The sequence below is a fragment of the Ursus maritimus genome, unplaced genomic scaffold, assembly GCF_017311325.1.
Source record: "Ursus maritimus isolate PB19 unplaced genomic scaffold, ASM1731132v1 scaffold_21, whole genome shotgun sequence".
In the NCBI taxonomy this organism is placed as follows: domain Eukaryota; kingdom Metazoa; phylum Chordata; class Mammalia; order Carnivora; family Ursidae; genus Ursus; species Ursus maritimus.
The window spans coordinates 13,694,099-13,713,041 of NW_024424564.1; the positions used below are offsets into that span (position 1 = coordinate 13,694,099).

At 37.1% G+C, this 18,943-nt stretch overlaps 1 protein-coding gene across 1 annotated transcript in view; it reads left to right on the top strand.

The window, feature by feature from the left end:
• TRHDE (thyrotropin releasing hormone degrading enzyme) overlaps positions 1–18,943 on the top strand; it is a 365,132-nt gene that overhangs the window by 94,687 nt on the left and 251,502 nt on the right. The window contains exon 3 of the mRNA XM_040637265.1: positions 9,417–9,543. Coding sequence (XP_040493199.1) covers positions 9,417–9,543 — 127 coding nt within the window. The remainder of the gene's footprint in view (positions 1–9,416; positions 9,544–18,943) is intronic.

Genomic DNA, 18,943 nt, shown 5'->3' on the forward strand with positions numbered 1-18,943 from the left:
GTGACAAACGAATTTGAGATAAATGCCTTTAGCATTTTTCCCCTTCAATGATTGAAATACTTAAAATCCTGTAAAAAGGTGAAATGAGTGTACTTTAAATATAGAGAGTCCATGAAACTACGAGGTAAAGGCTACTAGGTCCAATAGACACCCCCCTAAGGACACCTATTTGGGGCATTCAAGTGTTCTACGAGATCAAAGGTTCTCCAAACCTTAGTTCATTGCTATGCTGTATTACTACATCATAAGAATATTTTTCAAAAGCCAGCATCTTCTATTCCATACTGGTTACTAAAGTTATCTCTGTCTAATCAGTACCAAGCTCATGGGCAGTTGGTAGGAAAAAAAGAGGTATTATCAAGAGTAAAGGATGTTAGCTGAGCGGTTGGTATGTATGTATTTCCAGGGGAAGTGAAAAATACAAAGGATTAAAACCCTGTGAAGATTAAAGAAAACCCTTTTATTATTTTATTCTCAAAATAAGGGGGGTAGATGAGAAGAATGGAGATATATCAATCTCTCAGGCCTAATATATATAGGTAATGATAAACTCTTATCCCTGGAAGGAACTTTGAGCAAAGATCTGGAAAAGTTAACTACCTTTCACAGGTTGACTGAAGTAGTTAGGGAGAAAGCTGAGTTTGACATCCCTGAATGTTCCTAGTGTTGTGTCCTTTCCAGTGGACTAAATGTGCAGTTTGGTTTATACTGATTGTTGGAAGAAGCTATGCAGAGGGAGAGAAAAACCCTAGTAAGTGATTTACACTTTTAGAGCTGGGCTCTTATCATGGAATGTCAGAAAATGCAAATAAGCAGGTGTAATAAAATTATATTTCATTGCTTTTGAGTGATAACTGTATTTATGAAGACTTAGTTTCTATGTTATGATTAAGTAGAACTTTGTTCTTCTAAAAGAAGAAAGCAACTGTGATTTTTTTTCACAGTATAAAATGAATTATTGTACGGCAAACTCCTGACTGACCACACAAGAATTATCCAGTTGGTGACATATTTTGAACTATTCCCCTCATCCTTCAGCTGGATCTCATTTGTTCCAACAGGGCACTGGTATGGGATGAGTATAGACAAGGTGAATGATTGTCCTTAAGTGAGAATGTGACTACAATTGACTTTACTTGGTAACTTAAGAACTTGTTAGATAGAATGTTAGGACTAGTTGAATAAATCCATCCATTTTTTCTGCATCCCTACTGCCCTCTCCAGTCCAAACCATAATTTTCTTTTACTAGGACTTCTACAATAATCTAACTCATTTCCTTCTACTTTTTCCTATTCCCTTCCAACTCATCATCTACACTGCAGTGATGTAATATGGTTTTTTTCTTTGTTTCAGTGACACTTTTCCTTGCTTTAATATTTTTTGCCTTTTTCTGTTTTTGAAATGAGCCCTCAATTACAAAACATCAAAGTTCACTCAAAAATGCCAGCTCTTGGGGCGCCTGGGTGGCGCAGTCGTTAAGCGTCTGCCTTCGGCTCAGGGCATGATCCCGGCATTCTGGGATCGAGCCCCACATCAGGCTCCTCCGCTATGAGCCTGCTTCTTCCTCTCCCACTCCCCCTGCTTGTGTTCCCTCTCTCGCTGGCTGTCTCTGTCAAATAAATAAATAAAATCTTTAAAAAAAAAAAATGCCAGCTCTTGGCATACTATGGAGAAGTGTACAAGTAAGGACAGATAGCAGCAGCAGGTGGCAAGAGGTGGGAAGTGATTAAAGCAGTGGTTACAAATGTTCATGGGAAGCTAAAAGTATCCAACAGGTTGTGACCTAATATTAGCACCGGTTAGACTAGTGTGTGGCCTCAGTGTGTTTGGGTTCAGATTTTACAAGGCAATACAATTTCTTCTAGTTAAGAGTTCTTGGCTTGCACCAATTACAAGGTGGCCAGAGGGCACTAGACCAGTAATCCCCCATCACCTGTTTAATCCATGCCCGCCTACCTCCCCTCTAGTAACCATCAGTTTGTTCTCTATAGTTAAGAGTTTGTTTCTTGATTTGCAGCTCTCTTCCTTTTTCCCTTTGCTCATTTGTTTTGTTTCTTAAATTCTACATGTGACTGTGAAATCATATGGTGTTTTTCTTTCTCTGACTGACTTAAATTGCTTAGCATAATATTATAGCTCCTTCCATGTTATTGCAAATGGTAAGATTTCATTCTTTTTGGTGGCTGAGTAATATTCCTCTGTGTGTGTGTGTGTGTGTGTGTGTGTGTGCGCATGCACGTGCACGTGTATCACAACTTTTTTATCCGTTCATCAGTCAGTGGACACTTGGGCTGTTTCCATAATTTGGCTATTGCAGATAATGCTGCTGTAAGCATCAGGATGCTGTATCCCTTTGACTTAGCATTTTTTCATTCTTTGGGTAAATACTTGTAGTGCAATTGCTGGATTGTAGGGTAATTCTATTTTTAACTTTTTGAGGAACCTCCATACTGTTTTCCAGAGTAGCTGCACCAGTTTGCATTCCCACCAACAGTGCAAGAGGGTTCCCACTTCTCCACATCCTTGCCAACACCTGTTGTTTCTTGTGTTGTTGATTTTAGCCATTCTGACACACGTGAGATGATATCTCATTGTAGCTTGATTTGCATTTCCCTGACGATGAGTGTTGTTGAGCATCTTTTCATGTGTCTGTTGGCCATCTGTATGTCTATGGCTATCTGTATGGCTATCTGTATGTCTTCTTTGGAAAAATGTCTATTTATGTCTTCTGCCCATTTTTACTTGGATTATTTGGTTTTTGGGTGTTGAGCTTTGTAAATTTTTTGTATACTCTGGATACTAACCCTTTATCAGATATGTCATTTGCAAATATCTTCTCCCATTCTGTACGTTGCCTTTTAGTTTTATTGTTTCCTTCACTGTGCAGAGCTTTGTATTTTGATGAAGTCCCAACAATTTATTTTTGCCTTTGTTTCCCTTGCTTTAAGAGACTTATCTAGTAAGAAGTTGCTACTACTAATGTCAAAGAGGTTACTGCCTGTGTTTTTCTCTAGGATTTTAATGGTTTCCCGTCTCATATTTAGGTCTTTCATCCATTTTGAATTTATTTTTGTGTCTGGTGTAAGAAAGTGGTCCATTTTCATTCTTCTGCATGTTGCTGTCCAGTTTTCCCAACACCATTTGTTGAAGAGACTTTTTCCCATTGGATATTCTTTCCTGCTTAGTCAAAGATTAATTGACCATGTATTGTGGGTTCAATTCTGGGTTTTCTGTTCTGTTTTATTGATTCCTGTGTCTGTTTTTGTGCCAGTCCCATACTGTTTTGATCACTACAGCTTTGTGATATACCTTGAAGTCCAGAATTATGATGCCTCCCGCTTTGCTTTTCTTTAACAAAGTTGCTTTGGCTATTCGGGGTCTTTTGTGGCTTCTTACAAATTTTAGAATTGCTTATTCCAGTTCTGTGAAAAATGCTGTTGGTATTTTGATAGGGATTGCATTAAATGTGTAGAGTGCTTTGGGTAGTATAGACATTTATTTTCAGACTTTGAAAAGCTGAATGTTGTTATGATAAATAATAGCTTTGGTACCTTGTGGCTATTATAAATACTAATGTTAGAAATTGCGCTTGTGGATCGAGCCCCACATCGGGCTCCTCCGCTATGAGCCTGCTTCTTCCTCTCCCACTCCCCCTGCTTGTGTTCCCTCTCTCGCTGGCTGTCTCTCTGTCACATAAATAAATAAAATCTTTAAAAAAAAAAAAGAAATTGCACTTGTGACAAATGGAAAGTTATGTAGCCACGGAAACACCTGTGATGGCATTGCCTATGATGAAATTATTGGGTTAGTTCCCTTTAAAAGATTAATATTTCTTAGTATTGACTAATCATTAAAATGCTTTAATGTAAATTTTTTTAAAAATTTTCCTTCTGTTTTCTGGATTTAGATTCTTTTTTTTAATTAACATATAATGTATTATTTGTTTTAGATCTATGATTCATCAGTCTTTTATAATACCCAGTGCTCATTACAACACATACCCTCCCCAGTGTCCATCCCCCAGGCATCCCGACCTTCCACCTACCTTTCCTCCTTCCAGCAACCCTCACTTTGTTTCCTATGATTAAGAGTCTCTTATGAGTAGTATAGACATTTTAACAATATTTGTTCTTCCAATCCATGAGCATGGAATGTTTTCCCAGTTCTATATGTCATCTTCCATTTCTTTCATCAGTGTTTTATGATTTTCAGAGTACGGGTCTTTCTCCTCTTTGGTTAGGTTTATTCCTAGGTTTCTTATTATTTTCGGAGCAATTGTAAATGGAATTGATTCCTTAATTTCTCTTTGCAGTGATGTAATCTGTTAAAACCTAATCTGATTATGTGTTTTTGTGCTTTAAAATCTTCCCTGTGCCCATAGTATTAAATTAATATCCTACAATTTGGTTTATAGGCCCTTTATAAATCTGGTTTGAAATTTCTCTTTACTTTTTTAGTGTCATCTATCACTGTGTCTCCTCACTTTTTTCATTTTGTCTGTGGGCAGACTTAATAAGTAGCCCCCTATACCTTAGTTCACCTGTTATAGGTCACTGATATGGTCTTTCTGAAATGCAAAAATAATTTCATTATTTTCTGGCTTAATATTCACCAATGAAGTGCCATCATTATTATAATAAAGTGCCAATATTTGTTATTAATTTTAAAATCACTTATTATTTCATCAACATTGTTGCCTTAGCACATAATGTTATTTTGGTCTGGGATGTTACCCTCCACTTGGTAGCTTACTGCATTCAGCTTATCTTTCAAGATGTAGGTGAAACATTCCCTTCCCTGAGAATCTCACAGTTTTATCAAAGGGTTCCTGTTAATATACTCCCTTAGGGCCTGCACACACCTGTGGAATTCATCCATTCATTCATCAAAGGTTTATTGAGTGTCTACTACATACAAGGCACTTGAGAGGTAAATTGAACAAAATATTCGACCTACAAAAATGGCACTTTCACATAGTTAGAACTAATAGATAAAAATATTTGTTCTCATGTAACTTACATTCTTGGAAAAAAGGCAACAAGAAGCAAAATGAATAAGCAAAACATATGTTTTGTTAAATGGTGATAATTGTTACAGGAAACAATAAAGCAAGGAAGGGGGATAGAGTCCTGGAGTGGGAGGAAAGACTTCTCAGAAACAAGAGGTATTTGGACAAGTATCTAAAGGAGAAGAGGGGATAAGCCATGGATACGCGTAAGGGAATCTCAGAAGCCTTGATGGAGGAATCTCTGGAGTGTTTGAGGAATGTCAAGGAAGCTAGTGTATGAGTTGAGTAAGGTTAGTGTGAAGCAAAGTAGTAGGAAATGAGGCCAGAAAAATTAAGGGGACTAAATTTTTATAGGGATTTTAGGGCCCTTATAAAAACTTGGGCTTTTTCTCTGAATGAGTGGCAAATCACTGGAAGAGAAAAAGCAGAAGGGTGATATGATTTGATGTTCATTTGAAAGGAACATTTTGGTTGCTGTGTAGACAACAGACTGAAGGGAGTAAGGAATGAGACATCAGTAGTGAGCCAAAGGATTTGATAACCAATTGAAAATGGAATGTAAGAGAAAGAGGGAGACAAGGATAATGTTGAGGCTTGGGCAGCTGGATGGAAAGATTTTAAAGGGAACAGATAGGTATGTGTGTGTGTGAGAGAGAGAGAGAGAGGAAGAGTGAATAGAAGAGAGGAGAGGAGAGGAGAGAAAAGAGAGAAGAGAAGAGAAGAGAAGAGAAGAGAAGAGAAGAGAAGAGAAGAGAAGAGAGGAGAGATCTAGTATCTGGTTTCAAACATGTCAAGTTTGAGATGCCTTTTAGATATCCAAGTGCAGATATCCAATGGACAGCTAGATTAATGAGTTTGGAAGTTGGAATTACAGGGTAGGTCTTCAGCATCTAATATTTATAACCATGAGACTAGATGTTAACACTGAGACACTGAACATAGACATAAAAGTGAAGATGTCTATGGATTGATACCTGGGACCCTCCAAAATTAAGTGATGAAAGGGATGAGGATGAGGAGGAGTCATTGAGGAGACCGAGAAGGAGTGGTTAATGAGATAGAAGGAAAAGTAAGATGGAAGCCAAGGGAAGAAAATGGTTCAAGGAGGGGAAGCAGTGGTTCAAGGAGGGTGAAGCATGTTGAAGACTAGAATCTGACTGTTGGATTTGGCATCCTAGGGCCATTAGTGATCTCAGTGGGGATGAACACTATTGATATATAATGGAGATGAAAGCCCTATTGCAGTGAGTTCGAAAAGAATTAGAAGCAGGCAGTATAAATAGACAACCACCTTACTTACATGTATTATCTCAGGGTATAAGGGCTGTTTTCATCCTCAAAAGTGTTTCAGTTTGGATGTTAACTTGTATGTTCCTACTAACTATATGGAAAACTCAACGGGCATTGCTGGAAACCATAGCTGGAAGAAATGTGCTCAAGAAAGATTTTTTGTTTGAAAACATAGGAAACAATACAGAGTATTTGCTCATGAAAATGATCCAGTATGGAGGCATAAATTGATGATGTGGTAGATAAAGGAGAGACATTTGGGCATGATGTTTGAAAAGGCAAGAAGAGGTTGAGTGTGGGCAGCTTGGCTTCATGTAGGAGCTTAGTCAGTTAATTCTTTGTAATGGGGAGGAGGGGAAGGCAGTGTACACTGTTACATTGTTCATATATTTTTGTTGTGGATTTGTTTGTTTTCCACATCCTATGAACCTCTTAAGAGTAGTAGGTGTAAATGTCTCATTCATTTTGTGGTAGGAATTTGTATTCTTCTATTTGTATTCCTTAGTGCAATGCCTGGCACACAGGAAGCATGCAATAAATGTTTGAATGGAGCAAATGAAGTCACTGTGCTAAGCCTGTGTATGTTTTATCTTCTCATTCAGATTGGATTATTTCCATCAAATCTTGACAACCAGATTGATTTAATTGTGTTTCTCTTGTCTGGGCCTATAGGTAGCTTGACCAACTGGTAGAGCTGATTGACAGGAATGGCTGTGTTTCTACCAAAGTCAATGATGCTTCGTAGGAATAAAATCAGCAACCTTTTGCTGCATCATTTTGCAGTGGTCCTGGGTTTGGTTTCAACATGAATTTACTCTTTACTTCACCTTTGAGCCTTCTGAAAGCTATCCATTCTTTCTCAGAATACATTTGTTATTTTAGTTTACCATTCATATGGCATATATCATTATCTGTTATTATCTAACCTACTGAGTACATGGGAAACTCTTTGAGAACGGGGACTACACCTTCATTGATTTTTTCCTCAAAGTCCTTTGTACCATCTCTGGTTAGAAAACATGTCTTCATCACTAAGTTAAAAATCCTTATTCCAGGCCATGGTGCAAGTAAGATGCCAAATAAATATTTGTTGAATGAATGACTGCATGAATGAATGATTACTGTCTGTGGTGTGTTGATGATGCACAGACCAGATCTCCTTCCTGTTTGATGTGCCTATCCCCCAGCTTTTCATTGCTTTGCTCCTAGTAACTCATACCTAAAATCTTTTCCAAAGGACTATCTTTGGGCCACTGGAGCTGCATCACCTAGATGTTCCAAGAACAAGAAGTCCTTGGGATTTTATGCCTTCCCCTTGGTAACCCATATCCAGCAAGAGTATGGAGGTCTAGCTGTCATGCCTCAATGCAGTGCAAACTTGCAGGTGCAGTTTATACTCTAGAGCTCCCTGTGGGATCAAGCTAAGGCCAGGACTTTGCCTGAAATAGCATGTACCCTTGCTTGGCTTCTTAACCTCCCTATCTTGCTTGCCTTGCTCTCTTGTAGGTTTCTCCCAAGAATACTTTCTTAGCGAATCACTTGGACGCTCACCCTTTCCTTAGGGTTTACTTCTTGGGAACTTTACTTAAGGTGGTGCATGTTTATGATCAGTTAATGTCAGGGTCAGGGAATCATATCCACACTCTCCCTGAGTGTTAAGTTCTGCTGTTGCAGCTGGTAGCTCCCAATAGTTTTTGGTTTTATATTACTGCCAACCAAAACTGAAGGTGACTGTGAACTAAATTTGATATTTGATTTGGTTGTTGGGTAGGAAGTAGCTTCACTATTTCAGTAAATAATTGTTATTGAATTTAGTAAATATCTTATTGAATTACAGGTCTTTCTAACATCAAGTCAGAATGCATTTTTTCATAACTTTCTACTCTTTTTATTTTTTATACATCTCTGTTTTCTCTCCTTAAGCAAGGATAACAGAGTTAATTGTATAATCAATTTTTATATGATTGAGTACAGCTTTCTTTTGTCTTCCTGTTGAATATAAATATCCATTTCCACATGCTGAGAAAACCATTTATTTTATTTTTTTAGTGATTTGAAAAGAACACAAACTCCTTTATCTATAAAATGGGATTGGAAGTAATGTGTTTTAGAACTTAAAAGCACTTTAGTCAACACCTTCATTTTATAAGTGAGAACATTTGAAGCCCAAAGAGGTTAAGTAATTTGTTCAATATCACCCAGCTTGCTTAGTGGCAGAGCAAGACTAACGCCCAACTCCCAGGCTGCTGTGTTCTCCACTGCTCTACAAAATGCATATTTCTTATTCACAGAATTGATATGAAGATTAGGGACCACATCTGTGAAAAATAGATTTAGCCTTTGGAAAGAAAGATGCTGGATAGCTTCATGAAATCTTTATGAAAACTAATCTCATTTTAACCTTTTCTGTACAATTGTTAGTTGTGTTCAGTTTATGTTATTTGCCTCAGGCTTCTTTTTGGCCAAGGACTAGATAATATACAATGCTTGATTTAAAAATCAATATTAAGTATCTGAATTGTGTTAGAAATATGAAATACTTCAGCTGGTTTTGAAGCTGGGAGCAGTTGCAGACGGCCTTCCAGAATGGCAATCATTTATGTACATGAAAAGTTTTCTATTCCTACTTTGCATATTGGGAATAAGGACAGTTGGTTCCAAAGAAAAGAAGGAAGCATAAATTATATTTAGTTCAGCCTGGTAATACCTCCAAAGCTTGATGCAATGTGTTTTTAACAAACCATGAATTTTCTCTCCTGCGGAGCCTCCATATCCTGCCTACTTACAGCATAGTCAGGAAACCATTATACTAATCCACCGTACCTTCATATCTCTAGCAAGCACATGTAAGTGATAACTTGAATATTTATTTTGATGCAAGCTGTATAAATCTTCTCTATGTCATCTTGTAAAGCGAGGAAATTGTGACTTGCTCAACTTGGTTACTTTAATTGTTCAAGTTTGGTTCTTTCAGCCACAGCGTGGTTTGATATATGAATAAGAATACTGTTTAATTTTTGTAGTATTCACAGTGATTTGTGTAGATTCATATGTGCAGGGAAGATAAAATTTGAATACCAAAAGGCTAAAGTAACTTTTATATATATTTTTAATTAGGTACGATTATATGCAAGACCCGATGCTATCAGAAGAGGATCTGGGGACTATGCTCTCCATATAACAAAAAGATTGATAGAATTTTATGAAGACTACTTTAAAGTGCCCTATTCCTTGCCAAAACTAGGTAAGTATTTTCTTGGTTATTTTATTGGAAGGGATCCTTGAAGGTAGAAATTTGTCATCATGCATTTATTTGAGACGTGAAAATTCCAAGAATTATATTTTTAGAGAAGATGAGCATAAAAAAATAATTTCTTCTGAAGAGGTAAAATGAAACTTAATGATTCTTAAATATTGCCAAGAATTCCTCGTAGGAATTAAGAAAGGCATTATGTAAGTTTACGTTTCCAAAAGATAACTCAAGTCGCTATAATTCATTGAATATGTGCTTTGGAGGGGTGCTTGCCAACATCTCATTTAATCCTTGCAAGTACTAGATGGGTAGGTACTGTTAGAACATTTTCAACTCAGGGGACTTGGTTGACCTCCAGGGAATCTTTTCTTCATTCACACAGCCAGTTAGTGGTGGAGCTGGGATTTCAAGCTAAGGCTTGATGACTCCCAGAACTCTTCTGTGTTTTATACTGAGAAGACACTCATTGATTATTTTCTGTTTCCTAATTCTCAGATCTTGGACCACAATGTATTTGCTATCCCTCAGATTATTTTTTTTCCATTTATGTTTCAATACAGTTGTAGCAAGTAGAATAAAAACAAAAGAGAAAAGGAAATTGTATAATGGAGATTATGTTCACCATGAATACTCTGACGCTTCTTCCTTTTATAAAGACAGTATGTTCAATAGTTTGTTGAATGAATAAATGAATGTTACTATCCTAATTTGAGTGAAGCTCCTGCTTTTGCAGGGGAGTGAACTATAACTTTTCAGGAAGTTAGAAAGGGTATATGTACCCATTAGAAGTGCTGAAGTTATTTTTCCTTCTCAGAAAACCTGTTTTGAAATAGCAGTCTTTTGTTCCTTTCCCCCTTCCATCTTTTTTTCTTCCCAGAACATTTCTAATCAGCATCCACATAAAAGTGATTGCACATTGGCAAGAATAAAGTGCTTACCTGATCAAAAGTGTTGGTATTTGAACCACAGGTTCGTCTCTCTGGAGAACTGGGCCTATTTTATTAAAGTAACTGCCTGCTGTGTAGCTTTATTGGTCTTACAATGAGTAGTTTAGAAAGTAGGTAGAATAGTTGATATTGTTACCAAAATGGGTGTGGCACACAATTTTAAGGAATGATATTACAAAATTCTGAGGTCTTTTTGAAATGTGTGCTCTTAGAATCCACACGATTTTATTTCAGATTTCTAAACAAAATTTTATTTCAGATAGTATCTATACTTAGTTTAGTTTTGTTCTGTCTTCTTTCCTTCTTTCTCTTTTTTCCCCTCTATATCAAGTTCCCTATTAGAATCTGTTACACTGAAATCTCCCTGGTGGGCACCCAAGGCAGGAAGGACTATCTGACCTCATTTGCATGGGAGGTGACACTGTTCTCTACTCCAGGTAAAACCAGCTGGGAACTTCCCAGCTTGACCCTAATGTAAAATTCACAAGTGCTTATGTTGCAAGTTCAGCAAGAGAAATAAAATGTGGATCTTTGTCCCCTTCAGACCAGTAATTAGTAGAGGAACTCAATTTATAACTTCAGGGGGTTCCATGTAACTGTCAGCCTGCAGCAGGAAGCATTTCTGTTCCTCTCTTTCACTCACAATTGAACCATGCAGGCTTTCATCTGGTGGAAAAGAGCTTTGTTCACTGTTACTATTACTTGTTAAGCTCCTTATGGTGTATATAATTGAATGATTTGACTTATTCCAGCACATTCCTTTGTATATATCCGGGGGAGTTACCACAGCCCATGGCACTTTATAAAATTCCTTTTAAAGTTCTACTTATTTTATATATCTATAGGTGTTTAGATCTATATATTAATGGATTTATGAGTATGTTTTCTAAATACTCCCTACATAAAATTCCTAAGCACAGAAGCATTTTGACAAATCCTTAGTTTCCATTGTATATAATGATTAAATAAGGTCTATGGAAACCAACTCAGTCTTTCTTAATGGTGCTTGTAGATGTATCCTAGGTGTCAGCTGCATCTGCCTTGAACCCTTCAGATCTACCTAGGGTGGTTTCCAAGACCTATTCTACCCTCTCTCCCTCCCCGCTTCTATCTTTCCTTCCATTCTTCCTACCTTCTTTCCCTTCCTCCTCTCTTTCTTTCCTCATTTATTTAATAAGTACTGTTGATTGCCCCCTGTGGGCACTTTTCCATGTGATGGGGATACAGCGGTGAATAAAAATAGGCAAAAATCCCTTTCCTCTGGGACTTATGTTCTGTTAGGTAGAGACAGGCATTAAAGAAATTATTAACACATGTAGTATATCAAATGGAGATAAATGCCATTACAAATAAAGCTAGAATGGAGGTATAAGAAATGTGGGGGGCAGGTGAGGCATGGGAAGGGAGCTGAAATCTTAAAATGAGTGAATACAGAAGGCTTCCTTGGGAAGTTGACTTTTGAGCAAAGAATCTAAGGGAGTGAAGGAGCAAGCCAAATGGATATTGTGGACAAGGATATAGGAACAAAGACCTATAAGTCTTTGTAGAGGGAACAAAGTGCCCAGACTTGGAGACGGGAGTTTGTTGGTATGTTTGAGGGATATACAGATAGGCAAGTAGGCAAGTATGACTAGAACAGAGTGAGTAAGTGGGTGAGAAAGGAGATGTGGTCAAGGAAGGACTAATGGGTGGGTGACCGATCATGTAGAGCCAGCAGGCCATGGTAAGGACTCTGGCTTTTTCTTTCCTTTTTTCCTGGATGAGATGGAAATCTTTTGGTCAGTTTTGAGCACAGCCTTCACAACAAAACTAGCTCCCAGTGTCAGTAGTGCTGAGGTTGAGAGACCCTGATGAGGGGGAAAGGACAGAGCATGAAAAACAGATGAAAGCCTCCAGCAAAATTCAGACAAAGTATGATGGTTGCTTAGACTAAGATGTTAACAGTGAGGTAGTTGGAAGTGATCCAATTCTTGATATATATTGAAAACAGAGGCAAAAATATTTGCTGATGAACAGAATGTGGGATGTGAGAGAGAGGTACCAAGGACAGCTCCAAAGTTGGGTGTTTCTTTTTGTTTTTTGTTTTGTTTTTTTTTGTTTTGTTTTATTTTGTTTTTTGAAATGAGAAGGATGGAATTGCCTTTTACTGAGGCAGAATGATTGTGGAAGGAGTTGCTTTTTGAGACTGATGTGTACATTAAACATTTAAGTAGCACCTTGATGTCTGAAAGAAATTCAAATAGACGGTTGAATTTATAGATATGGAGTGTGGGTGAGTAGATTAATCTGGCTAGAGATACCCATTTGCCAGCATATAATGATATAGAAAAGCTATGAGTTTGGATGGGCTTGCCAGAGCTGTGAGAGCAGATAGAAAAGAGAATAGGAACAAGGAGGGACTAATCCAGTGTTTAGAGGTTAAGGACATTAAGAGCCAATAAAGGCTATGGAGAAGGAGCAACTGGTTGAGACACTAAGAAAACAGGTATCTACAGTATTTCTGGGCAACTAGTGAAGAATTTCAAAAATGAGCAGATGGTAAATTGTGGAAAGCCAAGTTGGATGGAGACTGAGAATTGACCATTTACTAGTCCTAGCCATGTGAACGCCATAGTGACCTTGATAAGAGCAGTTTCAGGGCAAAGCCCTGATGAGTGTGTTCAGGAACAAATGGGCATGAGACTGGGAGGGAATACAATGACTAGAGTCAGTGAATTTAGACTACAGATCCGAACTTCTGAAAATTCCCCATGGGGAATATTCCTCTGGGAATAGAGGGGAAGGGAGAAATATTTTTGTTCATTCTATCTAGTACTGCTCACCTCTAGATAAGAGCTGTTTCTGTGGACTGGTAGTTTGCAGATCTGTACCTTTCCCAAACCATGTCAAGGGAGACACAGACTTGCCTTTCTTTGATTTGCATTGGAAAACCAAAAATCAAAACAAGTAAGAAAACTCTCTGCCCATTAACCTGATGTTACTGAAGCTTGGGAGGCGATGTGTGCATGTGTGAATGCCAGGGTGTTACATTGCAAAAACCAAAATGAAACCAAACAAACTCATAAAATGTGATATTGGATCTTCCTTTCCTTAAAAGTCACTTTGCTGTTCTGTCATAAATTCTGCAATATCTTCTTTCTTACCAAGTTCTTTTTCATTTCCAATGCTGAATTGTTTGACTTCCTCTACTGTGGCATCATCTTGTGCGAGCTCATCTCTAAAGATTTGAGTTTCCACTCCAAGTAGTTTATCAGAATGGTTCTCTAAGAGGTATTCTGATGCTTGCTGTTAGGACAGTAATTTATTCTCCTTGTTGCACAAAGATATTCCTTTAACATTTTAAGCCGAAATAAGCAGCCAGCGTACACTGTATGAGGATTTGTTTTTAAAATCTCTAAATTAGGGAATTAAAACTTATTTGTATGAGGTTTGTAGAGATTTCCTCTTTATTGGTGTTAGGTTATAATGAGAGGTATAGAGTCTAGAGGAGATAATACAGGAAGCCTTTCTATAACTATGTGCCTTATTTTCTCAAGAACTCTCAGAGACATGGAGGTTTACTTTAAAACAAGGTTATTGTAGATATATAAAGAAGTAAGTTATCTTTCCTCTTATCTCAAAAACATTGAACACAACTACAAAAGTGAATGGGTTTGTATTTACAAAATATGGGCCACTCTTAAGGACTTTGTACATTCTAATGCATTTACTCTTTTTTTCACAGCCTTTTGAGGTAGTACCTGTTATTTTCTCATTTTCTGGGTGAGTAATTTAGGGACTAAGTGACTCTGTAATGTACTCAGTTCACACAGCAGGAATTAGTGGATTTATAATTCAAGGCCAGGCTGGCTGGCTCCAGAGCCTTGAGATTCTGCTGAAACGGATCCCAGAAATGTTGACAATTCAGAGAATTAAATATGGATCACCTTAATAAACTAGATAATCTGATTGCTGGAGGAATAGTGTAATAGCTATTTTTTGTTAATTTCATATTGATGTTAAAAGTAATATATGGTCCTTGTAGAAAATTTGGAGACACATTAAAATTAAAGAAGCACATGTTTTATAACTCATAATGTCATCAACTAATAGAAGATATATTTGAATATTTTATTTTATTCTTTTAATTCCAGTATAGTTAACATACAGTATTATATTAGTTTCTGGTGTACAATATAGTGATTCATCACTTCCATACATCCCCCAGTGGTCATCATGAGACGAATGGACTCCTTAATCCCCATCTTTTCTTTTGCCCATCCCCCACTCTATACTTGAATATTTTAAATGTTTTCTTCATCATAGCTGCTTTATAAGTTAATTAGATGGCAGATAAAGTGACTCAGATATGTATTATTTTGTTATTCATCCTATTTATATTTCAATTAATTATGGCAGATAGTTTTTAGTTTCCTTTTGCTGCTATTTTGTAATTTGTAAATCAATAAGTTTTGTAAAGGAGCTTGCTTGATTGCTTCTTTTCAGTACACTGTGCTTTTATGAAGAATTCATTACCTACTTGGCACAGTGCTGTGATTGTAGAAAGAGCCATAGGTATTTTGTAACAAGAATTTCTGGCCTCAAGGAGATTGTGGTTTTGTTGAGGAGAGAATACCATATTTACTAAAATTAATGGATTAGAGACTCACACAATAGGGAATATAATCAAACACCGAAATTTTGTAGAGCAAAAATATAGTACCATGTTAAGTTAAGAATGTGGGATTGTTGCACAATGCTACAGGCATGAAATGCACATAAAAAGAAGCTTTATCTTTATTTCAGTCCTGAAAAAAGAAATACATTTAATCGGAGGTGGAAAGAAGGGGGAGAAGTCATTTTGAGATTTGTGTACTAGGGAAAGCCCATGGATACCTTGGACTTTATGTATCATGTTGATAGAGTCTATTTATTTTTCTATAATGGGATAAGTTATGGGGTAACTTATGAGATAAAAGGCCCTATTGAAGTTCATGAATAGGAGGAGCTGGCTTGAATGATTGCATTTTGAGCTATCACAGATACATTCACTTTTTTATTGTAGTGATGGTGGTGATGATGGTGATGGTGATGATGGTGATGATAATGGGCTACTTGCAAGTAGTAAAGCTTTGGAGATTTTTCCTTCATAAAATATTTGTATTGACTGCTAAGTATTTCACTCTCTGTGGTTATGTATTTTTTCTTTATTTTTTTATTATTTTAAAGATTTTATTTATTTATTTGGGTGTGAGAGAGAAAGAGATTGAGCGCAGGGTGGGGGTGGGTGGGAAGAGCAGAGGGAGAGAGACAGGCAGACACTGAGCTGAGTGCAGAGCCTGAGGAGGGGCTCGATCCCACCACCTTGAGATCATGACCTCAGCCAAAATCAAGAGTTGGAGGTTTAGGGGTGCCTGGGTGGTTCAGTCGTTAAGCATCTGCCTTCAGCTCAGGGGATTGAGCCCTGCGTCGTGCTCCCCGCTGAGGGGAGAGCCTGCTTCTTCCTCTCCCTCTCTTCCTGCTTGTGTTCCATCTCTCTCTCTCTGTCAAATAAATAAATAAAATTAAAAAAAAAAAAAAGAGTTGTACACTTAACTGACTGAGCCACCCAGGTGCCCCATATCTTTTTACTTTAAGTAGTGGATATATTTGTTGTTTCTAATTTGAAATGATAATTATATAATCCTATTTCCATCTTAGTTTACATCTCATACCTCAGTTATTATTTGAGACTTCATTTTTTTTTTAAAGTATGACTTTTTTTTTTTTTTACCTTGCTTTTGTTTAGGTAAACATTGAATACTATGTATATATTTATTGACTCCAGTAAGGCTGCTTTTATAAAAATAAAATCTCTATAGAGTTTCTTTATATAGGCTGGTCTAATTATGTATAATGCCAATTTACTCCCAAGATGCTTTTTTCAATCAGAATTCCTAAAAATATTTGGAGTTATACTGGATCTGTTTAATTCTATGGTTTTTTAGTGGAAACAAATGTAAGGCTGTCCCTGTGGCTTCACATCCTAGTCCATTGTTGAGGGAGCAGATGGGGCAGTACTTTGCCTTCCGGGTTACCAGGTAATGTAGAGAAATGAGTTTCCTTAAGTGACTATCCTTTCTCCCTTCTTTAGAATCAAATAAATATAGTCTCTCCCTACTTTATAAAGGTAGTCCATTTCTGAAAAACCCTTCATATGGTGATTTTCTCATAAACCAAAAGAGCAGTTATCACTTCTCTCAATGGGAAATATTTTTTATATATTCCTAACCCCCACTCTAACAACCATTTGTAGTAAAACAACACCAAATCCTATTAAAATGGACACAGTTACTTCAATATATTACAGTTATTTTAACACAGTTTAACAAGGCATTTTCCCCTTCATTAATTATTCCATAATATGGCCACTTAACTGTTGTTGTTAAGCTATTTTGCAGCTATTACATGCTATCCACTTCTATACTAACAAACAAAACATGTATATGATATTCAGTGTTTATGATATTTAATCACTAATTCAAAAAAAGAGAAACAGAACAGTAAAGGAGAAAGAAATCAATGAAACAATGCATTTTAGTGGGAATGATGCATGAGATTATTACTGCAGTAAACCAGCAAACCACAAGGATACTGAGTGAAGAATTTAATGCAACAAAAACCAACTATAGAACTGAATTAACTAATTAATTCAGCAAGCATTTTTTGAGTAGTTAGTATGTACTTTGTACTCAGGAATGATAATAAATTGCCTCTTCCACTAGGAGCTTAAAATCTAGTTGAAGAGATGTTTTTTATTATTTTGCTAGTTAACCAGTATTGTTCCATGGTCAGTTTGCTTGCTACCTTCCTTCCTCCTTTTCCAGTTTTAAGAATTTCAAACTTTCACAGCTTTGGATTTACTCCTAAGTATATTTTCATTGATTTAATCAGGATTTGTGAAAGATTGCTTATCCCGAAAATAAATGCAATTTTAGAAAGTGCTTAATTTAATCAGGGCATATTTATAAAGAGACCTCCAAGGCATTGTTGCTCATTTTCCAACAGTTAGTTGGCCCTTACAACATGGCCATTAAGTTAGGAAATAACTCCTTCCAGTGTTTTTATATGTAGTCATTGCCTAGGCCTTGTGCCATAGACTCTGTATTCTTTCCTATTACTGTAGGTCAAGTGGTGTCGCTCCAGCTTTGGGCACCTCCTCCTTTGTGCACTTGATCCCAACCTCTCTCACCTGCTCAAAGATATCACTTTAGCAGTTTTCCCTTCTTACTCCTGAATCTTCAATTTTCTTTTTCGGACCTTTCTCCATCAACATTAAAAATATGAGGCTGTTTCTCTCAACTCAACCACACACATGTACACTCACTCCAGCTACTGCACCATTCTCTCTTTCCTTTTACAGCTGAACTGTTTGAAAGTGTTGTCTATCTGCACTCGCTCCAATTTCTCTCTTTCCTTTGTCTCTTGAATGCCCTCTACATCAGCCTTTTGCCCCAACACTGTACTAAAACTGTTCTCGTCAAATTCAATTATGACTTCACCTTGCTAAATCCAATGGCCAATTCTCAGTCCTCCTCTTGAGCTGTCAGCAATATCTGACAGTTGTTCTCTCCAACCCTTTGAAACACATTTTTCTCTTGTCTTTCTGGAAAACACATTTTCTTTCTTTCTTTTTTTTTTCTTTTTCACCAACTCACTGGCCATTCTTTCCAAGTCTATTTTCTCTGTTTCTTTCCCTCTCCAGCTAATTCATTTTGGAGTATCTCAGGGCTCAAGTTTTGGACCTTTTCTCTTTGCTATCTACATTGCTGGTGACCTCCTCTAGCCTCATGGCTTTAAATACCATGTGTTGATGCCGATGATTTCCAAATGTACAGATCCAGCCTGGTTCTCTTCTCCCCTCCAAACTTCTTCATTCTACTGACTATCTGACATCTATATTCGGATGCCTAAAGAATATCTCAATGTAATATGTTCAAATTGGAGCTCAGATCTTACACCACTATCTTCCTTCTTTTGTAGCCTTTCCCATTTTAGGAAAGGGCAACTTTATTCCCTCCAAGTTGTTTTGGTAAAAAAAAGATTGGAACTATAATCTTTTTCTCTCATGTTACATGTCTAAACCATCAACAAAACTTTTTGGTTTCATAGTCTACGTATATCCAGAATCTGACCACTTCTCACCATTTCCATGGTTACTACTCTCATTCCAGCCTCCCTGCTTTCTTGCCTGGGTCAAGAGTCCAACCAAAATGAAATGTGAAGTTCAAGTGGTGTGAGAACATGAGATATTTGAATTTACTTGGTTCTTATGAAGACTGTTGGACGTGTCTGATGATGTTGCTCTCCTGCTCAAACATTCCAGTGGCTTCCCATTAGTAGTAGAATAGAATCCAGAATTCTTCCATTGTCCTGCAAGACCCCTGAGGATCTGGCTTTTTGCTGCCACTCTGAGCTCATCTTCT